Below are 23,962 nucleotides of genomic sequence, written 5' to 3' on the forward strand. Positions count from 1 at the left end.
GCCAGATAGCCTAAATGTGATGATGATGATCCATAGGAGATAACTTTACGATTGCAAGCCGAACTATAGTAGCTTTTCACCTAAGTACCTAGTTTGTTTCTTACAGAAATATAAAGACTCTTCAAGTTCACTTGGAAACTGTAAATACTCAACTCCTATAATGCCTTTCAAATGACAGGATTCATTTGAGCAAGTCTAATGAGACCTTAGAAAAGTCTCTTAAGCAGATTGCTGGCCAGAACTGCTTGAACCTCAAACTATAATTTACAGAATTCTAGGATCTTGGTCTGTTTTAAATTAATTCCGTTTGTGTTTCTATTGTATTTCTCCATGACAGGCTGCATAAACTAATAGCGCTTAGATTAACAAAATGATTAAGGGTGCTAATTTTACTTGCAATACTTTCTATATCAGTAAGGCGAAAGCAAATTGGAAACACATGACTTCCTTCTGAGGAAGACTAAATTTTGAAACTGTTCGGGATATTTCTGTTCTTTTTACTGAATTTCTGTGTCATAACAATAAGGCATTGGTTTTTGCTTATTTGGATGCTCTGCCATCAAGGATAAACAGAAATCTTTGATTTCTTCTTGAAGACTGAAGGACATCTTAGAGGAAAAAAAAATCAGGCATTGGTGTTTTTCTAGCATGTCTATTCCAGGTCTTTTGGAACAAGCACTTCACATGCTGAATCCTCTTGATATTGGCCTTAAGCTATAGCAGAGAGAGTTTGAATGAGAAATGGGCACAAGTTGATGTTTTTGTGGCTATGAAGTTTGAGACAGAAAAGGAAGAGATCTCACTGGAAAGGTGGCAGGTACTGTTCTAGGGAATAAACGGCTGATTTTTAGTTGAATATATTCAAATAATTGCCCAAGGCAGAACTGCTTAGAAATCAGATTGGACATGCCCATCTTCACTCATTCTTCCCAGAGTCTTTGCTCTCCTGGAATACCTGTTAAGCATTTGTTTTCTTCTCCTTTTTTTTCAAAGTAGAACTGAGCAGATTTACCGTTACAGAGTTCTCCACAGTCCTGGAGGCAGGAATTTCATATAAATCTTCTGGAATGCAGTTATCAGCCTTGCTGGCTTTTCTGAGGAAAGCAAAACAGAGCAGTCTTTGCTTGAAGCTCAGTCATCAGGGAGGCGGCTGCAGCCGTTCGTTTTCCTTGGCTGCCCATGTCCCCAGTGCTGTAACTGGGACTCTTCAGCTGAGTGGGTACTGAGCAAGGCTGCAGCATAGTGTCAGTAGCAGAGCTCTGGAAGTTGGGCTTTAAGCACAATTTATTTCTCCACTAAGTTGATTTTTCTGGGCCCTACAGAGCTGTTCTATTTCAATATGGAGATGTTGAAGTGTCAGGTGTCTCGTAGCTTCATTCAATGTACTCCTTTCCCCTTAGCTAGATTCCCAGCTATTCTAGTTCTCTGAAAGCAGTATGGCTGATCAATATGGACATTTTTGTCCAAAAGTGGAGTTGATGTTTTGTGAGGGGAACAACAGTATGGCTTAGACATCTGCCAGCTTTTCTAAATATCTTCTACCCTGTTTTTTATGGGATAGGGTTAAAAAAACTCCAGAAGTATTTTAGTTATTAAAAAGGCATCCAGCATGGTCTTGATCTGCTGGAATTAATGTTGGTATGTGAAGTATCATCCTCTGAAGATTTATAAAGTTAATTGAAGATTCATGTTTTCAGAGTATTTTATTATTTGGTGTGTTTCAAATCTAATATCATTACCAAGTGGCAGCTTTGTTGGTTGCAATAATACCTGAAAATCTGCCCACAGGTATTCTCTGCTGCCTCTTTTCAGCTGTCTACATATTATTGCTGTGAATTGCTGTTCAGTTGATGTATTTCAAACAGAAGTGGCTGCATGTCATTAACATTATTAAGGTCTCTTAACTTTTTGAACATGGTTATTAAAAAAATACAGACTCTTTGGTATGGAGAAGCTCTACGAATACAGAGGTTTCGTTTATAGAAAACTGTGTTTTTCTGAAACAGCTGAAACTGTTACTGATTCTTACAAGAATAAACCAGGTATTGGAAATCTTTTTTGCCTCTCAACATAGCAATTCCAAAGACACTAATTTTAGCACCTCTGCAACCTTCTTTGAATTAGTTGGTACTACTCAACACTGTTATGTAGATGGGTTTCTGGTGTCACACATTATGTATGATGGGACTCTGATGTGGCAAACTTCAAGAGCTTATTTAGTATTGGATACCAGATAACTGTAGGTCTTGATCATCTTGAGGAAAAGTTGGAGAGAATGTACAGATATAGTTGATTATGATGAAGTTTTTAGATTAGAGATTGGAAGGTTTCTAGTTATCAGAGCAATGAGATTCCTACACAACCTTCCAGTAGGAATAATATTCTCAAGAAATGTAATTGCATTTAAAATGAAGTACAATAAACTATAAAAGGGAGGGTCTGCCGTAGTTCCTGTTCTAGCAGAAAACTGAGTTTCTGGGCAGCTCCGTTTCCCTACTTTATCACTGAGCTGCCCAAAGGTTCCCTGCTTCATAGTTGTTGCTTCTGTGCAACAATTTAAGGATGATTTGTTTCTCTACCTCTCACCTGTGTTCGGATATCTAAAGTCTGTTCTAATTATCTACTTTTGCAAAGCATTTCTAGTACTCTGTCTGCAGCTGCTTTACTTTCTGTTGTTGCATATTCTCTTTGTATGATCTCACTAATTCAAAGGTTTCAGTCTTCACTGTACTGGTGCCTGCTTTACTTCCTTTAATCCAAACTGTATCTTGGTCTATCTGTAACATCACCTCATGGATCAGCATTGGCTCAACCTGTCCAAATGCAGATTAATCCTTCCTTCTAATTCCCTCCTCCTTTCAGTCTTCTGCCAATGTCTGCCTTGCTCATGCTCAGGTTTTAGTTGCCACTGTTTCCCCTTCCTATTTCTCATATAGTCACAGGATGGTTGAGGTTGGAAAGGGCCTCTAGGGATCATCTAGTCCAAACTCCCTGTTCAAGCAGGGACACCTAGAGCACATGGTGCAGGGTGGCATCCAGGCAGGTTGTGGAATCTCCTTTTCTGGAGATCTCTGGGCAGCCTGTTCCAGGGCTCTGTCACCCTCACAGGAAAGAAACTCTTCCTCACATGGAGATGAAACTTCCTGTGTTTCAACTTGTACCCAATGGCTTTAGTAACTGGTCTTTCATTTGGGAATATTTTGATTGAATGACTGTTTGCTGCTGATGAATTCTCAGGACGACCTGATTCTGTGACTTGTGGTTTTCCTTACTTTGCTTCACGTTCTTCTAATTAAACTGAAGTACTGAATTTCCTTCTATTCTAAAGTCAGTACATCACACACCAAAAAAGGGCATCAAATAACTTCAGAGCAGCAAGATGAGACTTTCTGTGAACTGTGGTTACAGCTCTTATTTGTACAGCAGGCCAACTTCTCCCTTTGGATTCAGGCGTAATGTTTTGAAGTGTTTGGTATTTGTGCACACTTCTCTCTGGAATATCAACTGTACTGTGAAAATGATTTAGTTTTACCCAAAGGTTTAAAAATCAGAGGCCTGGAAATATTATCATCTTTATATGGTTCTGAAAGTGCATTTCAACTTCAGAAATGAGCTCACGCTTGGTATAATAGACCTTAAAAAGGGAATTAAGGTTTATGGAGCGTATGCAAATCTTCATGCGGTGCATTTAGTGTGAAAAACCTGTGTGAGAACATCAAGGCAAGTGCTCTAATACTTTGGCCATGGAAATTGGAGATTTCAGCTACAGGGCAAGAAAAAGAACGTGCCACTGCTGGGCATGTAGAACATCAGTGCATTAAATTTTGATTTAATTGATTTTTTTTCTTTGTATGGTGCTTGCTTGATTATTCTGATGAAATAAATGACCGTCTGTTGCTAGTCCAGGGCCCCAAATGCACACTACTTCCCAGTAGCCCTAGGAAAGGGATTTCAAGACTCTCCCTCTGGTACTGGCTGCGGGGTGGTCTGATGGTGGGGGTGAGGGCCAGGAGGAGGAAGGCAGCTGGAGAGACTTGGTTGGAAGCTCCTGCTGGGAATGCAGCTCGCATAACTTGCCTAGAGGATTCAACAGGAGTGCAGGACTGAGGCTTGGGCTTGTCTGAGGGTGACTCATTTAAGTACAGCTCTGTCTTAATTAGTAATAGCTCAGCTGTGCGTGCCCTGGTTTGTAGCCAGAGTCCTCACTAGGGACTCAGTGTAGCCAGTATAACTGCTCCTAGTATCGCTACTACTACCATGTCACAGCAAAGGGGTGCCACATAGCTCATGGTGTTTGCTGCTTGGCTGTGGGATGTGCCACCTCCGCTGCTCTTCTCTGCTGGCTAGAGAGGGAATCCAGGCAGACTGTCTCACAGAAGCCAGCTGCTTTTCAGTCACTTGGGTTGGTTGCCGAGGTTAGTCCCAGCTGTTTGCCCTGCCTGAACAGCACAGGCAGCTGAGCTGCTTTCCAGTCAGTTCCTCAGCTGCTGCACTTCAGAGCGTATGGTTGGATGGAGTTGTTGCCACTTTCTGATTACTTTAAGAGCTCGCACTGTCACCCAGGGTAGTTCAGGACATGAGTGATGAGCATTCCAGATATCCAGGCAGGGGTGATTGCCTGAGGGCTCTGTATCCATCAGCTGTCCCATCCCTGCTCATGGATCAGGTCATTGGGCACCCAAAACAGGGTGGTGCGACTGCCTCCCAGGGCATGCGATGCATGGAACCAACGCGTTGTCACCTTTGTAGTGTCCAAGCATAGCCGCCTGTTTTCAGCTTTAACTGCTGCTTTTTTTAACAGTCCTTAATTAATAAATATCTGCAATGATTTATAATTGGATCTATAAATCCATTTCTAATGGCTAGACGCATGAATTTCAACAGTTGCTTCCCTAAGGGTACATTAGTCAGCATAAGCTCAGGCTGATATGTAGACTTTTTTTTTTTTTTTTCAAACTCCAGACTCAGAAGGAAGTATAAAAATTTTATGATGTTGCTTTAACGAGGTCCACTGGGATTTGGGATTATTTATCTAAGCCCTTATTAAAGACAAAATCTTTTCTGTGTTTAGCCAAAGAAGGCTTCTCTTCAGACAGTACAGTGCACTTCAAGAAGGAAGGAAATGTGATAAAAGCAGAACTGAAGTCATGGAGAAAAGTATGGAGATTCTTATTCTGTTTTGCCAAGATTAGTATTATTAACAATTGCCAAGATTAGTATTATTAACAATTAGGGGCTTTAAAAAAGGAAAAATGTAGTGACAGTAGCATGAATGTTAAGGCCATTTCACTATATAGTGGAAAAGCTGTCATTATAGAAGGAAGTTATTTGTGATGCTGAAGCAAGAAGCAGAAGATGAAAGAAGTCTGCCTCATTCCCTAACAAAGGGATTAATGCTCCTGTACAATTAATAATTTTATAACTTCATTCTTCAGCACTCAGATGTGTCCAGGTCTCCTGTCCAGGCCATTCCAGAGTGAATCTCTCCTCAGAGCTGATTTTTCTTGTGCTGCATAGAATTTCTTAATGCTGCTTACTTGCTGTAATTCCTTAAGAGTATGTGTTACTCGAGAAAAGCCGGGTTTCCTATGGTGCGTTAGCCTTATTTGGAGCTGTAACTGGGAAAGTACCCTTCCTCTTCCCTGCAAAGGCATCCATTTGTCAAGGTTTTCTTATAACTAGCTCGGAAAAAGGTGCACAAGAAGCTTCCTTGGGGAAAAAAATTAAATTTGTTTGCAAGGTCACTCGATGCAGGGCAGGCTGCAGGAAAGTTAGCTGTGCAACCCCCAAAGTCATTGAAGAAAAAAATGTAAACCTGAAGGTAGCTGGGCAGATATTCCCATTTTTACTGCAGGGAACCTGAATATTCTATGAGGGATTGTTTAACCTTCATCTGCATATTTTGCCTTATTTACTAGGTTAATGCAGATAACCTTGAAGCAGTATGTGCATCTGTCTTTCCTCTGTACAGGAAAAACGAAAGAGCTTCATCTTTCCCATCCTCTCTTCCTTCCTGAGAAGTAATGGAAACATATTTTAACATTATCATGTTCAATTTGTTTGAGGTGGAGTGATTCGGTCAGCATCTAAAACTCCACTTTAAGAAACTTGATGACTGTAATCTGTAACATTAAACAAATGTGTTGATTCTGAGTCTTCCTGTTGTATTTTGATTGGAGAGTCTGACCTTCGGGAGGAAAAGGAGGGATAGTCCATGAAATCAGTTGTCTTGAAGTTTGGTGGAAATGTGATGCAGGAGAGAGCTGAGAAATGTTGCATGTGTTTCTTTCAGGGCTTCTGCCTAGCATCATGAAGGCTGTAGAGAGGCCGAGATGATCTGTTGTGCCAGTGCACACGCAAGCAGAAGGAGGCCTACTGCATGTATGGAAATAAAACAGCATTTCCCAGTCCGCTGCGGGTAAATCAGAGAGGAGCCAGCATAGTGCTGGCTTAACTTTATTTGCTTGCTTAGTTGTCCCAAGAGCAGAGCTGGTTTCTCCATGATTGCATCATCTTCAATACACTGTCATAGCATCTGGATTGCACACAGAATCACGCCTGTGGTGAAGTGTATGTGGCAGTGCTCTGTCGGTCTTGCTGGTTACCCATACCTTCCTTTTCCCAGTGCTTGCTTTAAATGCAATGAATAAGTTGAATTAAACTTAGAGAGTAAAAAGCCTCAATGATATTTTCTGCAACTTCTGTGAAACAGAGAGCAGCACAGAGGGCAAGCTTGTTAATGTCCCTGCCAAGAAACAGCTGTATCCTGAACACAACTTTTATAAAACTTTTGAGAATCCATTGAAGAACAGTCAGCCTGGGGGAATCCAGATTTCAGTGATTTATCTTGAATTACGTTGCATTTACATCATTCCCATCAGCAGTTACTATGGAGTAATTATTACATAGGGCTTTTTTACAGCCATAGCATTCACAAAGTGAATGCTGTTTGAGAAGATGTACTCCCATTTGCCTAGGTTAGAGCCATGACCCCTGTTTTCTATGTGTCTGAAGTATAGGAAGGAGTGGCACGGAGGAGGAACAAATCCGCAGCATTTGAGAGCTCTGTTAATGCAGGCTGGGAAGGGAAACTTTTTAGATCCATGGTGGTGTGGCTGATATTTGATGCAAGTGTATAGCAGCACCTAAGTCTGCATTTTAGCAGTATGCCAACAGCATGCTGTTTTGGGTCCTTTGCATCCGTCTCAAGCACAATAATCTGCAGTTATTGCTACATGCTAGAGAAGTAATGAACCATCTGTTTTAATTTAGAATAAATGTATCCAGGAAAGAATCAAAAGGTGGAAAGGAAGAAAAGTATTTTAAGGAACTGGAGCCACCGTGGTGAATTGTTCCTCCGCAATAGTCTGGCTACAGCACTCTATTGCTTCCAGGCAGAATTACTGGACTTCTTTCTACCTAGGATACAGTGAGTAATTCAAAAGTTCAGCTTAAAGCCTTAGCATAGCTGTTAAAGCAACACATTCCAAAGCAGTGTTCATGAAGTTTTGATGAGAGTAATTTGCTTCTTCTGTTAATAGGAGCGCATTGCTGCTGAGAAGTGTGCAGTTGTGTTGTTCTTAAGGGCTGTGCCTGCAGTTTTGCATGGTGTGGATATCAAGAGCAGTGAGAACCAGTGGCCCCCAGGAGCTAAACTTCCCTGCTTTTGTGTCTTATCTGAGAACTTGTGAACTAAAACAAAGTGTGAGTTGTGCTTTTGCACCCAGCTAAGTAAAAAATGATACAGGGGATTTTTAAAAAGCAAATTCAAGGAAATGCAGACAGAATATGTTGAATTCTGTCTTCCATAATTTCTATTTTGTCTACATGTACATGGGTGTCACGAGCCCAGATGGAACTCTGGTTTCTCTGTGGGCTTGTTCCTCAAGGTCAGATGCTTTAAAGCAGAGGTTCATTTTAACTGATGATTTTTTTTCTGAGATCTTCTGTTTTTGCCACAAAATGTTGATATTTTTGCAAATGAACGAAGAAAGACTTTTCTTCTCTATGTACAGTTACTGTTGTGGGTTGACTCTGTGGTACCATTTTACACTCTGGTGTTGCTGGTAGAGCATGTCCTGGGAAGTACCAGGCAGGGTTGGAATTTTATATCCAAGGTCAGTTCCCTCAAAATTAGAATTTCTTGTTTCCTTCATTCTACAGTTGCCTATTTTTGCTTACCTGGTGCTCAAACTAAATAAAGATGGTAATATCTTAGCTGTACCCACTGGCCATCTGGAGCATCTTCTGTGTGTGTTTTGAGTCCTGTCATGAATTTTAAGTACAGTGTATTTGTGTGGTCCCACACATCTAGGTGACCCATTGAACAGAAGTCTGCCTTGCACATTTTTGCTGGTTTAGCTTTTCACAGATTTATTTTAGGTATTATGAATTGTCAGTGTAAAGGTTCTGGTCAAGCTGAACACCTACTAATCCAGTCCTGTGATATTTAACCTTTATTCCGGTGATTGTTGCTGCTGAATTTCTGTTTTCTTTTCTGGAGATACTGTACAACCGGGACTCTTTTTCAGTGAGATGAAAATATTTTGTAGGTGATAAGGTTTATAACTTAAAATCGGTGCTTTTGAAACTGCATAGTAGCTAGCTGGAAGAGGGAAGACAGCATGGAAAAGAAGGTATTGCACAACAAAAAAATCTTTGGTCCAGAGAAGTATGTTGAGCATTTACTCTGAATTTATATGTTCCTTGGAGCATGTATCTACTGGAGAGGATTCAACTCTGTAGATGTATTTTCACACAAGAATTTGCAGTAGGTGGAGGTAGCGTTCTGTGCTTCAGAGTAGTAATATTCTGAGCAATCAGCTGTGCTGGCATGGTGTCCTGATGCAGTTGTTTGATTTTCTGGATTTTTTTTTTCTTTTCTTTTTCCCCTTTTCCATCTTGTGGGGGAGCAGAGAGAGTTCAACGGTCTAAACAGAGGCCTTATTTGTACTAATAAAACTTTTTAAAAACAGCAACAAACCTAGCATCGTTTTATTTACCTAAATACAAAAGGATCGAGCCTAGTGAAATGTTGGGGGGCATGAGCTTTAAAAAAAAAAGAGAGAAAAAGAATTGGACCTGTACTTTGTAGATTACGATAGACAACTTTTATATCTCTGTCTGATTACCCTTTGATAAATTAAGACAATTGCAGTATGTTGAGAAGTAGTAAAATAATTTAAAATACAAAAATTAAAGAAAAATGTAATTAAGATTAATTTGCAATCACCTAACACAAAATATTTTAGCCTGAGGTCTTGATTTATTTTCCACTTAGAAATGAGAAAAATACATGTAGAATGTCTGTTTTAAATCATAGAAGCGCTCACTGAAGCAAAAAGCATAATTTTACTTGAAATTACTCTGAAATGTTAAAAAAAATATTCTTTTTTCATGTAAGTTGCTCTGAAAAGTAGTATGGCAATGAGCAGATGGCACTGTGGGGAAGTTAAACTTGAATTTTCATCATAATCCTTTCTTATTAATTTAAATAATTTGTTCTTTTCAAATGGTGACACACTGAAAGTTCAAGCAGGGCCTGCATTTTCTAGGGCGTGATGTTTTAAACATGCTGAATTGTTCTGATAGTGCATTTCTAGATGGTTTATTTTTTACCAGATTCTAGGAAAGACAAATTCATAAAAAAGATTAAGTGTGTATGTATGCATATGTGTTTCTAAAATGTATCAGTAACTTTTTAAGAATGCTTTACTGGAGACAATATTTAAGACTAAGTTTGCAAATACCCAAGCACTTTTCATCCTGTCTCCATGGTGATTCCCTAAAAAAAAATGTAAGTTTTAATATTTAGAGATGGAGTGAGGGTCAGAGCATTTCTTTTTTGGCCACTGTGGTCAATTGCGCTAAATCTAAAACTGCAGCTGGCCACATGGCTTCCTGGATTACGGGTTTGTGTCTTCTACCTTCCCTTGGTCATCTCCTTCCAAGGGCACCAGAGAGTCCCATTTCCCTTCCTCTCTTCAATGAATCTTAAGAAAGGTTTTATACTTGTTGATTTGGGATACGATGCAACAGTTAAGATGCCTGGGAACGTTTGTTAGAAGAATCGAATAACATTCCCAACTATTGCAAAGGAATAACTGACTGCATTAAAACAAGACTAGAGATGGCTGTTTCAGAAGAGGAGCAATGTTTTGATTCTGTAAAGAAAGTTTTCTACAGGAATTTAGTGTAGGCTGTGGAAGAACTGCATTCTTAGTACTCCATGTTATTTAAATTTTGGCAAGAGTTTAGTAGCTAATGACTGTGCATTGATTTTTATGTCATTTTCAGATTATTGCACGGATAATTAAAAGTATAAATAGCTTAGCCTTCTGGCATATCAAGTATATAGACACATAAGCTACCATAATTTATAATTGTTTTTAGATTAAATCATTTTTAAGAATAGTTATTTAATTTAGCAAGTTTGTCCTTTGGTTTCATAAAGTCATCTGTCACTTAGAGCTGTAGTTTGTGGAAGGAGCTGCTTTAACATTCAGTGAACTCCGAGAGTCAGGGCTGAGCCTCTGACGGCTTTTTTAGCAGATTCATCAGCATTTAGGCTCCAAATGTCGTGAAACACTTGAAGGAAATTGCCAAAAGTTAGCTAGAGCTTCAGAGCTTCATTGAATCAAGTGTTTCACGACATTTGGAGCCTAAATGCAGAGCATGTTTCCTTGGGACATAGCTACTGAAAGCAAATTGACCTGGTGCCTTGGTGGTAACAGAGAGGAATGCTCCAGGTAGGAGCTTTTTAATTTTCCAGTTGTGATCTACTTAGCCTGCCCTAGGTTAATGTATTTATAGAAGTAGTCTGGTAGATCTGAGGTGGTAACAGGGATGCTCTGGAAATGCAAAGGGGTTTACCTGGCACTCTGGAAAGGCTGTCTGTTTTCTCCATTGCTGAGACAGTTGTACTTTGGATGAAACTTCGTCCATGGTGGAGCATGATTATCTGAGAAAAATGGCCTTGGCAGAAGGGGCAAGAACTTTCTTCTCCTGAAAGAAACACCAGCTGGTGAAAGTGCAGTGCAGTTTCCCAACTTGTAAGAGTCCTGTGAATTTTTCCTGCGTTTGGAAGTTAGAGTTCTCTTGCTTCACTGACATGCTGTGAATATGTACTTTTTGTGAGGACCTTTAGGGCATTACAAGCAGGTTCCGTAACTGGATGGGTAGCTACTTGTCTGCTTGTATGTAGAGACAAGCAATGATGAAATAAATGATTTGTGATTTTGGTGCCTTAAACTTTGCTCTTAAGGGCAAGACTTTCAAATCACACTGTGACTTATGTAGGCATCGTAGCCGTTCTGGGGGCATAGAGCAATTCCTTAATGAGCACAGAGAGGTACCTCTGAGGTCTCAGAAGAGTGAGCTGAATGCGCTTACCCGAGCGCCCTGTGATCAACTGCTGCTGCCGCAGCTTCGGAGCAGCTCCCTCCAGGCTCATCCGGGCAGCCGCTCCCAGGGCTGCTCATCGCTGCACTAACAACCAGTTGGGTACGTTGCACTTGCCAATAATCCCTAAATCTAGGGAATTCTGGTTGCCCTGGATTTTCCTTTTTTTTTTTTTTTGAGTAGCTTTTAAAATATCCTGATTATTTATTTTTGTTATTGTTATTATTTTATTCTTTCACATATGCCTACAGCAATCTTACTTTCTTAGCTGAATTTCTTTGGTTATGGAAATGTGGCAGTCATGCTCTAAACTCCTGCTTCAAATGGTCCTTTCCTCAGAACGTTGAGAAGTACAAAGGGGAAATAGCCTTAACTTTTCATCTTTGTTTCTTATTTGTTTTGAATGCCTTATGAGCATTCACAAATGTGCTATAAGCACATTAAATAATTTGATTAGTATTCATTGCATGTGATGTTCTTATTCTCAATATCAAAGTTATATGAAAGTTTTATTTATGTCTCTTTATACATTAATCTTATGTTTGTTGTATTTTTGTGGACCAGCCTAAGGTATATGTTGCAGCTGGAACAGAAAGGATGGAATTAAAGTATTGCTTTAATCTAGAGGGCCTGCATCTCAAGTTCAGTTGTCACCAGGAAGCACTCTGACTCTTGCCCTCATTGGAAATCAGTTTTGTTTTCACCAACCTATTTTCCCAGCCCAAAACTGTAGGATTGTGGTTTTTTTCCAGTTGTCCTCAATCCAGACACTGAATTGTATTAAGTAAAAAGATCAAGTTTCTCAATGTGGCTCACTTATTAGAAAGTTTAAGAGTCTGTGAAGAATGTTTACTGTGTGGATAATGACATATTATTAAATTTGTTAATACTGTTTTGAGTAAACATTGCTCGTTTGTCCGATGTGAGTTATGATCCATCAGCTGCTGTTATTCTGTGGTAACTCTATAGATGTGTCTCCACTGTTAAGACACCCATTTTCAGGAAAACATCAAACTTTCAAGGTCTAACATATACTAGATCGTGGGAAAATTAATCTGAAAAGTTCTGGGAGGGGAGCAGATAACAAAATGGGAAACAGGCACAATGATTAGGGTGATTAGGGTTTTCCTGATGATGAGATTGCTGGCAGGCTTGACTGAATTGTGACAGTTCATAGATGTGGATTTCATGTCCTGTGAGAAAAAAATCACTTTGACATGCCCTTTTCTTAACTCATAGCCTGCTCTTAGCTTGGACTATTTTATTAGGTTTTATTACATCTTGCTGTATTAAAGTTTGGTTCTTAAACCTGACTCTCATTTCTTTCAAACACTGTCAAGCTGTCAAGGTCAATATTTAGCGGTGAGCTTTGTCTGTCATGAAGTCAGTCTGAAGTAGGTATGCACTCTCTCACCCATGATGTTTTAGGGAATCTGTATAGAGTTTATTGATTATGTGTAATGCTGAAGCTCACAATGCCTGGAAGTTGCAGAAGCGCAAGACCTCTTTGCAGGGTAGAAAAACTGAATGTTTTATGAAGGAAGAACACGAAACAACATGGGTTTCTGTGGTTAAGTTATTTCTGGAGGGAGAGCTGTGTCTCCTTCACCACTTCTAGCCTCACCTTCCCTGTGATCCTATCAGCCAATGTTGCCATCTCTGTTCTCTGGAAATCGTCCTCTTACCCTTTACTCACAAAAGCAGCAGGTCCGGCCTGCTCAGTTTTTCTTTATGGGAAGCTAGAAATGAGGGTTCCTTGCTGAGGGTTCCTTGCTGGGAAGCAAGGGGAAAGAGCATGTGCAAGTCCTGCTTGTATCCAAAGTCAGAGTCCTGCTGGATTGTTTCCAGTCTTAAAGTCTTTTTTTTTTTTTTTTTTTTTTTTTTTTTTTTTTTTTTTTTTAAGACCAGGACAGCAAGATGCAGTTTTGTGTAATTGGCTGAGGAGCTTTCAACCAGATCTGCATGTTTACATATGGGGCAGTTCAGGAGTAAGCACTGTGCTGCCAGGCTTAGCTGTCCTCCATGGGTGCTCACTCTCCTAAGGAGAAATCCCAACATATCGGTCTCTTTCTGTAAATATAAACAAACAATCCCCTCTCCTGCACTAGAAAGGAGAGCTCTCCTTATACAGAGTAAAAACAGACACTGTAAAACTAAGATGTAAAAAGGTAGGTTTTTTAAAGCAGAGAGATTCTCTCCTCTACAATGAAGATAGCAGAAAAAAATATTTTAATACTCGTATGAATAAGAGTAATGAAGAAGAACAAAAAGGAGTATCCTCTAATAAAACACTAACTGCCCACAAAAACTTGTGTTAAATGTTGCAAAAGGAGAAGATTTAAAGAGCAATTCCAAATGAGTGTTCTTGGACTAGTAAGTGCTAGAACACACATGATTTGTTTACTCTAAAGGGACACACTGGAATTGTTTCAGGAAATACTCATAGCTAAGCCATTAATAAACAAGAGCTACAATATAATTAGGTTAGATGTCTTTATGGCAACAGTCCTCCCCAAAAATAAAACAACAGCCAGAAAAAAAGTCTCTAGGGCAGTGTCAGTGCTGTAGAAATTGGGCTTTAAAATGAGGAGGGAGCTCCAAAAGATCCTGGTTGTAAGTGCTAAATTGTAGTGCTTGTGACTTTTGAAATATTGTCCGGAGTCCTGAAAAGTTCCTTGCAGGAAAGGTGCTGGTCTGTGGAAACACCTCCCCTTAGCACATCACCTACGGTCCTCAGCTTCTCTGAGGGTGTTCGGCGGTGCCCGCGCGCTGCTACAGTTAGACTCGCTGGTCTGTGAAAAGCGGAAGGCTGCACTTCCAATGGCTTCACCTGAACTCGCTTGTATTGCCAGACAAGCTTACCAAAAACATAGAATAAAGGCCTAGTAAGGGACATAAAGTTTCTGATTATAGTTGTGGAAATCTTTATCTTTTCTTAGCCTGAAATATAAAACTCATTCCTGGATTACAGTTAAGGAGGCGCTGTTGTTGCTACCTGCTTAACACTCATCATCTAGAGCTGGACATTCTCCCTGGGAGCATCCCAGGGTCCCTGGGCCAGTCGCTGTGGCCTCGCTTTACCTCAGCCATGCTGCTCTTTTCCTTAAATTTCCGCCTTCCTTTTAATATTCAAAAAGAATTTGGGGCTTAACTGAGAGCTTTTATTCATCAGTAGTTAAGATGCTGTAACTGTTCCCTTTCCTGACTTACCAGCAGACCCTTTATGTGTCTTAAAACTCATTTATGTCTTAGTCATTTCTTTACATGACTTTAAAAGTCAAATCACATCTTTCACATTATGAAGACTTACTGTGCGACAGGTTTTGACTTCTCTTCTTTGGTATGATATCAGCTGTGAATGGAGCCCTTATATGATGGACTGCCACTAAGAAGGCCAGAAACTGCCTAGCCTGGGACAGCCTTCCTCTTCCCTCCAATCTGTTCTAAGCTCCTAATGGGAGCTCACAGGGACCCACCTGCTATTGTCAGAGCATGGCATGTTTAGTAATTTAGAACTGATAGACTTAGCTCTATCTTATTGAGGATTTAGAAAAAGAATAAACGCCCTTCTCTATATTTTGAAGGTGGTGAAGGTGTCTCTAACCTTGTGTGCATTATGGAACTTCCTTCTGTGTATTGAAAGAAAACCACATTCCTGCTTACCCCCCTAGATAAAGAAGGAAAGAGCAGGAAATAATGGTTAGGAAAGAAAAATATGGTTAAAATTCAGGAGGCCAGTTTAAGGCAAATGGATGCAAGATCAATATGACTGCTTACATGAGAAGGAAAAAAACATGATTGAGTTGATCTTGCTGAATGCTATCTGACGGGGAATTGCTAGGGGCAGTTCAGATTTCATCCAGAAATATTGTTTAAAACAATCCACTCATGTTTCTAATTCCAAGCTTGATACACACTAAACTTTCCCGTCACATGATGTATCTTTTTGTAAAATTGGTAGTAAGAATGAAGTACTCCAAATACAGATTGTATTTTAATGCTCGTCAGTGACTCTTACAGACAAAATATGAAGAGAATCTTATTATCACAAACTATACCACTTTCTAATATAGATTTGGAATTTGGGCATTAAATGTATATTTTAAGATAATTAAATTTGTTTTTTTTTTGTTTGTTTTTTAACTTACAGCCTTGCTGATGCATGGGAGGACGATATTGGAGTTCATCCTTTAACATTTCCATCAGAAACTTGTTTGGAATTACTGCTAATACTGGGTTTAAGTACCAGCTCTCTGCCACCTTCACTTCGTTGCATGAATTCTTTCCAGGTAAGGCATTGCTATTTTTTTTCAATGTAAAGGTGCTATTTCCAAAAAGGAGAGATCTCTGGATACTGATAAATACCTTTGAAATAAAGGCTTAACTTTAAGACTTGCTTGATTTTCCCTTAAAATATTGTAATGGAGGCTTTCTTTTAGTGGCTTTTTTTTTAAAAGTTGTATTTAATTTGGAATATGTCAAGAGATGTCACTGGGTTTTTAAACAGAATATCACTGTTTAAGTTAAATTATATGTTCAAATAAATATCCTCAAATTTCCATAGTTGAGCCTGAATACCTAGAGTCATTCAACTCCATTGAAATGCACTATTATATTAAAAAAGTCAAAAAAATCCTTAGCTGAGCTAAATATAAATATTCAGAGTGGTGAAAATCTTTTGAGTAACGGGACTAAATGTTCAAGCCACTATACAATTTCAGGAGCGAGTGAAGCATTCAGTTTGTGCAGAGGGTTCTGCTGCAAGTTACTGCTGATGTTCTGGTGTTCTTGCCAGTCACACAAATTCTTCCTCCTAAAATGCCAAATAAAACCACTGTTAATGTATAACGCTAAGTCAATCTGTGTGGTCTTGATCATGTTTCTGAACACTTTAGATTTCTACCAACAAAATAGACATCTATAATTCATCCTGATAAAACATAGCAGCTCAGCCTTTTTATGAGACTTTTGTCTCCCACATAGTTACTAAGTCAGCCAGTTATTGATAGAAATCTAAAGCCATCAGATGTTGGACAGAAAAAAATATCTAAATTTGTGTTTATTATTTGCAGCTATATGAGAATTGTCATTGTGGTAGAATTGAGTGTTGTTAAAAAAAAAAAAAAAAAGTTTATAGCAAGAGTTTATAACAATAAGCTGCCTCTATTTGTGCATGCCCCAAAATTGTAATCAAGGCAAGAGACTATTTAGTTTGTTTTTCACTAACATCTCTTAGGAATATAATCTTATTGTAGAATTTGGGGGAAGAAACACCATGATCATAAAATCAAACAATTGTAATAGATGTACACTGTTGTCCACCTGCTGGAAACACAGCTAGATGTTAGAAAATGAATATGCAACTGCACTGCTGATGTCCTTTGTATCTTCTGAGCTTGAAAACAGGGGATCTGCGTCCTGTGAACTCCTTAGGTAAACACCAGGTGTCGATCACTTCAATCATTTCAAAATTATGATAGCAGAGCCAGACTGCAAAACTGCAAGTTTCAAAAATTGTTTAATATAGCTCTTCATGCAATTAAATAATGTGTGCTTCTTATTAAGGAGTGACCATTTCAGTTGCCTAATGTAGGAGAACGTATTTGTTGTCCATTACATTGCTAATAATCTGTGGTGAAATCTTTCCCATGCACTTTGTGATAGGTTAAATAGCTGGGGCTACATGTTTTTTATTGTTTCCGCATGTAGCGAGCCTGAAGTTGTAGAATTCTAATTCTTGCCTGAACAGAGATAGGAAGTGATAAATGCCTGTGAACTCATGCAGATGAGAGTCAATAAATTCAAGAAGCTTCTTCAGAGAACAGAAAATTTCACAGCTTTTTTTCCCCCCATGTCAGAATCTTTATGACTGTACTTGAGTGCTGCTGGATCACGTTAGCTTCGTGATGCAACTTTGGGAAGAGAACCATTGTCTCAAATGTGAGCAGCGCTTGGCCTAGCCCAAACACAAGTTGGTAGTAGCCATATTTTCTGAATCCTCATTTGTTTCTTCTTGCCTCTGCCTTAACAGATCAGTCATACTCAGAGCTCAGTGGAACCACTGAGGGCTTAGTTTAAAGCAAGTGGAATAGAAATGCTTTGCAGCACTGTGGAGAATGTTTTCCAGTAGTGACCTGCTTGAATCTTAGTTTTCCTGTCTGTAGGGCAAGATATGACAGTGTCCAACTGCTGTAATCTTGATTAAGAAAATGATTTCACACTGAAGATGCTATTCATCACTTTAAGATGACTCCTAGTTACTGTTTTCAGAGCAACAAGCAAGGGAGTTTCACAGGTTTTGACAAGGCAGAGTTCTGAAACCCACTTTTACTGTGGATTTTTTCCCAATATGTGAAACGTTCCCACATTTCTACTTTTCTTACCAGACGGTCTATATTGGCCAGTGTTTGTCTTAGAGGGCAAATGTAGTCCAGGAAAGAATTATTTATTTGTGTAGCTTGTTTAGATCTAAGTTTTCAAACAAGGAAAGCCATGAAGCAGGAACAAAAATTGCTTGGGCTCTTTACCAGTTCTTTACAATGTGCAGTCAGCTTTATCGGGAGGTTTTTGTTTGGTTTTGTTTTTTCTTGCTTGCTTCTTTGTACTGATATTCACCCTTTTGTACAGCAGATAATAAACTAGTATGTCCTACTTTTTCTGTGTTTTTCTTGGAAAAAGTTGACAAGATCTGCAGGGAACTTGAATGTTATTAAATTATGTTGCTACCTGAGCATAAGAGTTGTCTACATCCAAAATATTGGAGTATATTTTGAGCCAGGCAGTGAGTAATTAAAGGGCAGCAAACAAAGACTGTGATACTTTGTGTGTCTTAAAGGATTCAATGGCAAAAATAGTTGCTCACTTGTTTGTGGTAGATCTGCAATGGTATAGCAAATTGCATTGATTTTTTTTTAATGTACATTAAAATAATACTTGTATTTGAAAAGAACCGTAGAGTTTGCTCTTATACCCCTCGGTGCAGTTTCAAGTGGCAATCATCTTCCACTGATGGGGGAAGAAAGATGGGGATTCTGCAGCTGAATGTGTGATTCAAAATGCTGCTGGAGTTAAAAGGGAAAGGACTGAAGAAAGTGGCTGGAGTTGAGTACCTTCCTTAAATGTTTACTTTTGAACACATAGGATGGGGCTAGATACTTCCCAGCATGGCACTTTTTGTTTTCTGATAGAATATTTTAAGTTACATCATGTAAATGCTGCTATATCTGTAGGTAGTTATTTGAAAGTTGCAGCCTAACTCTTGAGATTGTATCAGTAAAACTTAAAAACACCCCCTCTTTTTTCCTTTAGTAGTTAGGGAGACAAAAATGATCTCACCCCTGTGTTTTTTGAGACTGTATTTTCCTTCCCTCTCTTATATTGCTGAAGACCCACATCTTTAGCTGGTGTACATATGCATTGGAATATATTTGGGATGTAAAAAGCATGCAAAGAAAATGTGCTTAGTTGCTAATCGTCTCAGTAATAAACTTGTTCTGCTTTGTGCTCTAGAAGTGCTCTCTGGGAGTCGCTTAACAGACTCCATATCTGTGCTGAAACATAAATTATGTTTATTTTCCAACAGTGTGCTACTGCTTAGTAACATAATATTTGAAATCACTTTTCATTCCGGTTTGACTGTGTGAAAATTTTTCCATACAGTTGACTTCCCTGGGGCAGTCTGGCAGAGAGGAGCTGCAGAAGACGCCTGTAATGTAGCTCTTTGCTGAGCTGAGGGGGCAGCTGCTCGGCACAACTGGTGGCTGAAATTCCCTTCCTTGTTAGAACCGACTGTTCCTTTGAGGTAGTTGGTGGACTTGGGCTCTTTGGTCTCATTTTGCCTGTGCCAGGACACTAGCATTTTTTTTTTGGTAGGCTGTAGAGAAAGGCAGGTTGGCAAGTTGGTGTCTGGAAATTCGTGGGGACCAAAACGGGTGAGACAATCTTGCTGGCTTATGGCTGCTCTGGGGTTTACTGGAGAGCTTGGATTTACAGCCCTGACTTCCACCTTCCCACACCTGCAGTCCGTCTCCCATACTAAGGAGGCCTAGGATCCAAGGATTGACTGAAGCACTTCATTTTTATCCTGGAGCAATGCAAAGAAGTCAGGTGGGAGAGAGGACCTGGATCCCAGAATTAATTCAAAGGTTTGAGAGTGTCCTAGCTCTGCTCTCAGCATGGCTTTGCCCCTCTCTGTTCAGCTCCTTTATACTGTGCGGAAAGTAGGATTACGTATCAGATGCTGAATCCATCTGGCTCTCCTCTCACATGAGCTGACAGCTCTGATCTTTAGGAATGGTTGGACTTGGCTTTGTCTATCATGTACAATATGCACATACATACACTGTACATATCTACAGGACGTATAATACTTGGGAGCACTTGGAGCTAGCTCCCACTTGAGTTACTCTGTACTTGATGGCTGAACTGCTCGGCTGCTATTTCTCAGCACAGAGCACGCTGGTGCTTAAGAGCTTCCAACACAAAACAGTTAACATGGGGAGATGCTTTAAAGTGACAAGTAATCTCTGCTGTGTTTTGCTAACCTTATCTTGTCTGCCTCTGAATTCAGGCACAGTGAACAGAATGTCTTGGATATTGAATTTTTATGAAGATGCACGGGGCTGTTCAGCATGTTTTCTGCTGGTGCTGTTAGTATAGGAAACCAAGCATTTTACTCCCAATATCAAACCTGTATTCATAAGGCTACAGTCTGTAACAGTAGCTCTCAGAACTAAATAGATAATGTTTTTACTTTTGCAAGTAAATTGAAAGAAGATTGTGTTGCAAAAACTGTGGAGCAGTTTCAAAAAAATTTTTCTTTTTTTTTTGAAATAGCTCTTGATATTCTTTGATGTCGTTCCCTCAACGCCCCCCCCAAAAAAACCCTTTTCCATAGTACAACCTACATGAAGTGCAGAAAACTTACTAGAGTAGACAGATTTAGAGATGTCAAAAAGCCATTTGCTCAGAGAATAAAAGAATTAGTAAAAGCAATTGTCACTACAACTTAACGGCCCTAGAATGCAGGTAGCTTGCTGTCAGATTCAAAAGACTTGTGAAAGGCAAAATAAAAAGTTATTGCTTTCTGTCAGGCTTACCCCTTGTCTGAGCTGAAATGTGCCTTGACATTGAGTGGTTGTGTGGTGTTAAGACTTACTTAAAAATAAAAATTTCAAAATTAAGTTAGCTTGAGATATGTTTCAGGAATTTAGGACAACTACAGTGCACCTGTGTCTTCTGACAGTTTTTCTTGAAGCAAGTAGCTGAGAAAAGTTCAGAATTTTAGCTCGATTCCTTCTGTTCGCTTCTGAGCAGCTGGAGCTGCAGAAGTGACACACACCCAGATTCTTGTTATGTTGGGTTCCACACTTTGGAAAATTGCAAGAAACAGCTTCACTTGTTCAAATTATTTTGGGACACAATGGTATAACAAATGAAAATAAGAAGAGGGAAGGAATGGACTTTCAAAAACATGTCTCTATAGTTCATTTAGCCCAGAAGGGTTTTTCTGGGAAGGAAGGGAGTCCATTATGCAGTATAATAGCATATTTTTAAGCATTTTTATAAATTAAGCTTTCTATTAGGTGGTTACTGAGGACCTCTCGCGAAATTAAACATAGGTTTGGATACGTATATTTTGTGTTACCTTATAGACAACAGATGAAATTCTTAGTTCCTTAGGGCTTTTTTGAAATTTAGCCTTTTTCTTTTCTTTCCTGAAGTTCCCCCACTGTTTGTCTCTGAAATTTCTGAATGAGCATTGATGGTAATATGGAGAAATGTCTGCAAGTACATTGCAGTCTCTGTTGGGATACAATCATTTGATTTCCCTTAACCTACCAGTTTTGCAAAATGAAAACTACAGCAGGGAAACCAAGTATAGTTAGTGCCAGTGTCTATCAGCTCTCCCTATTTGCCCTAGTAGTGTTTTCATTAGTGCAGTTTAGGATAAAAATGCCTGCTGTACTCCTTTTTTTTTGGCTTTGACCAACTCTGATGAATTGCTAGGATGACATAGGATGGCTTAAATTTGCTCTGCGTGCTTTTGTAGCTTCTTTGAGAAAAAAACCTTTTTCGTGTGGAAATGATCTTAAAAAAAAAAAACAGCCCCCTCACAAATATTTATATTTCATTTTGCTTTACATCCGCAAATATGTGTGTTATTGTGAGGTTTTAGACGATTTTGTGGAAATGTTTTTAAACTTGATTTCAAACAGTTTTTCAAAAATATAGAATAAGGACCCAAGGCTTTTACGGTACTGGGCAAGAAGATGCATTTATTAAAAATGCACACAAATATTTCACTGACTTTAAAATAAAAGGAGCTGTAATGTTTGTTTGTTTGTGCTTGTTTGCATTTACTAAAAATCATAGCAACTCTATTAAAATCCTGCAGAATAAGTAGAAAAGAAATGATGAAGTGATACTGAGCAAATGCTGACAGAAGCAAACAAAATTAAAAGAATTAGTGTTCCAAAGAGTAATTGGAATATTTCTTGGCAGATGATAGAGATTTCTAGTTTCAATTAAGAAACGATTGTCCTTTTTTTTTTTTTTTTTTTTTTTCCCATCTGCTACTTAATTGCCCTTTATTAAGTTGATGTTCATTAAGCAACTCTGGATCTATTACCCTGGGAGGATGCATTACACTGTAAGCTATCTTTTAAAAGTATCTCTAACGTGTTCTGTAGTATTATTTGTGTGAGTGTGTGAGATATTGAGACTGTCCTTTACTTTTTTCTCTTTTATTCTTTTTTTTTTTTCTGTTTTCCAGTTCTCAAGATCTTGAGCTGAGACTGAAATATTTTATTAGTTCAGTGCTCATTGATGGAGGAGAGTTAGGATTTTGGCAGCAGTGGTCCTAAACTGAGATTCGTAATTTGTTATCTCTTTCTACTTCAGTATAGAAGGACTTCAAGAGGTAGAATATGGTCCTATCTGAAACATGGGCAGATTTTATTTATTTATTTTTTAAAAAAAGGAGCTCTCAGTGAGTAGCAGTGAGCGTGTAGCACAGAGGCAATTGCATCCACTAGAAATGAAGTCCTGTGCTGCTGGAGAGAGAAGACCTGCCTGAGGAAGCAATGCTGCCTGCATGTGGTTCTGCCTGCCTGGAATCAAGCAGCAACCACCTGCATGGGTTTCTTAACAACTAAATATTTACTTGGTTACTGAGGAAAAGAACCCAGGGGATGAAGTGTAAGATCAGTACCTGGTAATACACACAGCAGTTTTCTTAGAAAACACACTCAAACGTCATTCACCACTTAGACATGAGTGTAAGATGGATTGCAGAACTCCCAAACTGTTGAGGAGTGAGATGCCTGGTTAATACTACTCTTGCTTTGTTTTCTTCTGTTGAGAGAGTTCTGCCTTACCAAAGTCATTCTGAAATCTGAAAAAGCAGCTATATTTGTAATGCCTAATTATTTAGTACTTGTGGCCTTAACATGCTACGAGACACAGACTGAGAGCTGGCATTCATTGTCAACAGGCACCAAATTCCCAGAGAGCATTCACCATCCATGTGGTGTTAGGAAAGAGCAGTCAGATAACCATAGTCTGCATACTTGGGTGCATGCAGAGGCTTCCTTAGAGAGGGCTGCTGCACTTCAAGAACATCTCGCTGTTAGCTGAGGCTGTCACATTTCTGGCTATGAGAAACTGACTCTGCTCGGAAGAAATATTTAGCCTCTTGCAAAATGAAATATTACTGCCTGTACCACGTGGTCAGTAGGTGATTTATTTCTGTTTTGGACTGATTTCTTCAAACCTTAATTTCTGTAAATTAGTTTTAGCTCTGTTCAGTTCATAATTAATGGATTGATTTACATGAGGAGTAAATTCCAATCGGCCAGCCAGCCTTGTGCAGAAATCTGGTATCAGCTGCATAGAGCTAGGTAGTCAGTTGTTAATTTGAATATATTACCTTGTCTTAGTGCTGGATTATTACTGGATTGTTACTGTTAGCAATGATCTATAATGGAAAATTTTCTGTAAAGTTCTATGTTATTAGGATGTGTGCTTTGTAAAAGGGTATTGTTATGGAAAACCATAACATACTCTTATCTCCTTTCAGAATCCAGAAGGAAGTTTTGAAGTTACTCATGAAGTCCAGAAAGATCTGAAGAATATAAAGATTTTATAAATGTGCTACTTACTATATTTACAGGTGCTTTAAAAATAGATGGATGCGTCCTGCGTCCTTATCAGATTGCAGCTGTAGACTGAAATAGGTATGATATTTCACAGATTACAGAAGTTTTGAGGGACCCTGAAAAGAGGATGCTGGTCAACCATAGTATATTGTATTAGCAGACAAGGCAGCTCGCCAGGGCACTCGGAGGAGTTTGAGAGTGGAGTGTATTAAAGAGCTGGAAGCAGTAATGATGTCTTCAAGGAGACAAATGGGGAAATATACAGAAGTCTGCAAAGCCAAAGCATAATAATTGAATCCATGACTTGACTATGATAAAGTACATGGTGGATGGAAAGGAAGGGGTTGTTAAGCTCTCAGCTGAAAATGAGCCTGGAATGGATCTTTTGGTGAAGAATTCAGTAA

At 39.1% G+C, this 23,962-nt stretch overlaps 1 protein-coding gene across 1 annotated transcript in view; it reads left to right on the forward strand.

The window, feature by feature from the left end:
• UBE3D (ubiquitin protein ligase E3D) overlaps positions 1 to 23,962 on the forward strand; it is a 66,771-nt gene that overhangs the window by 22,614 nt on the left and 20,195 nt on the right. The window contains exon 9 of the mRNA XM_010217644.2: positions 15,551 to 15,689. Coding sequence (XP_010215946.2) covers positions 15,551 to 15,689 — 139 coding nt within the window. The remainder of the gene's footprint in view (positions 1 to 15,550; positions 15,690 to 23,962) is intronic.

The sequence above is a fragment of the Tinamus guttatus genome, unplaced genomic scaffold (assembly GCF_059628265.1).
Source record: "Tinamus guttatus ecotype Peru unplaced genomic scaffold, ASM5962826v1 Tinamus_guttatus_pri_ptg000085l, whole genome shotgun sequence".
NCBI classification, from domain to species: Eukaryota; Metazoa; Chordata; class Aves; order Tinamiformes; family Tinamidae; genus Tinamus; species Tinamus guttatus.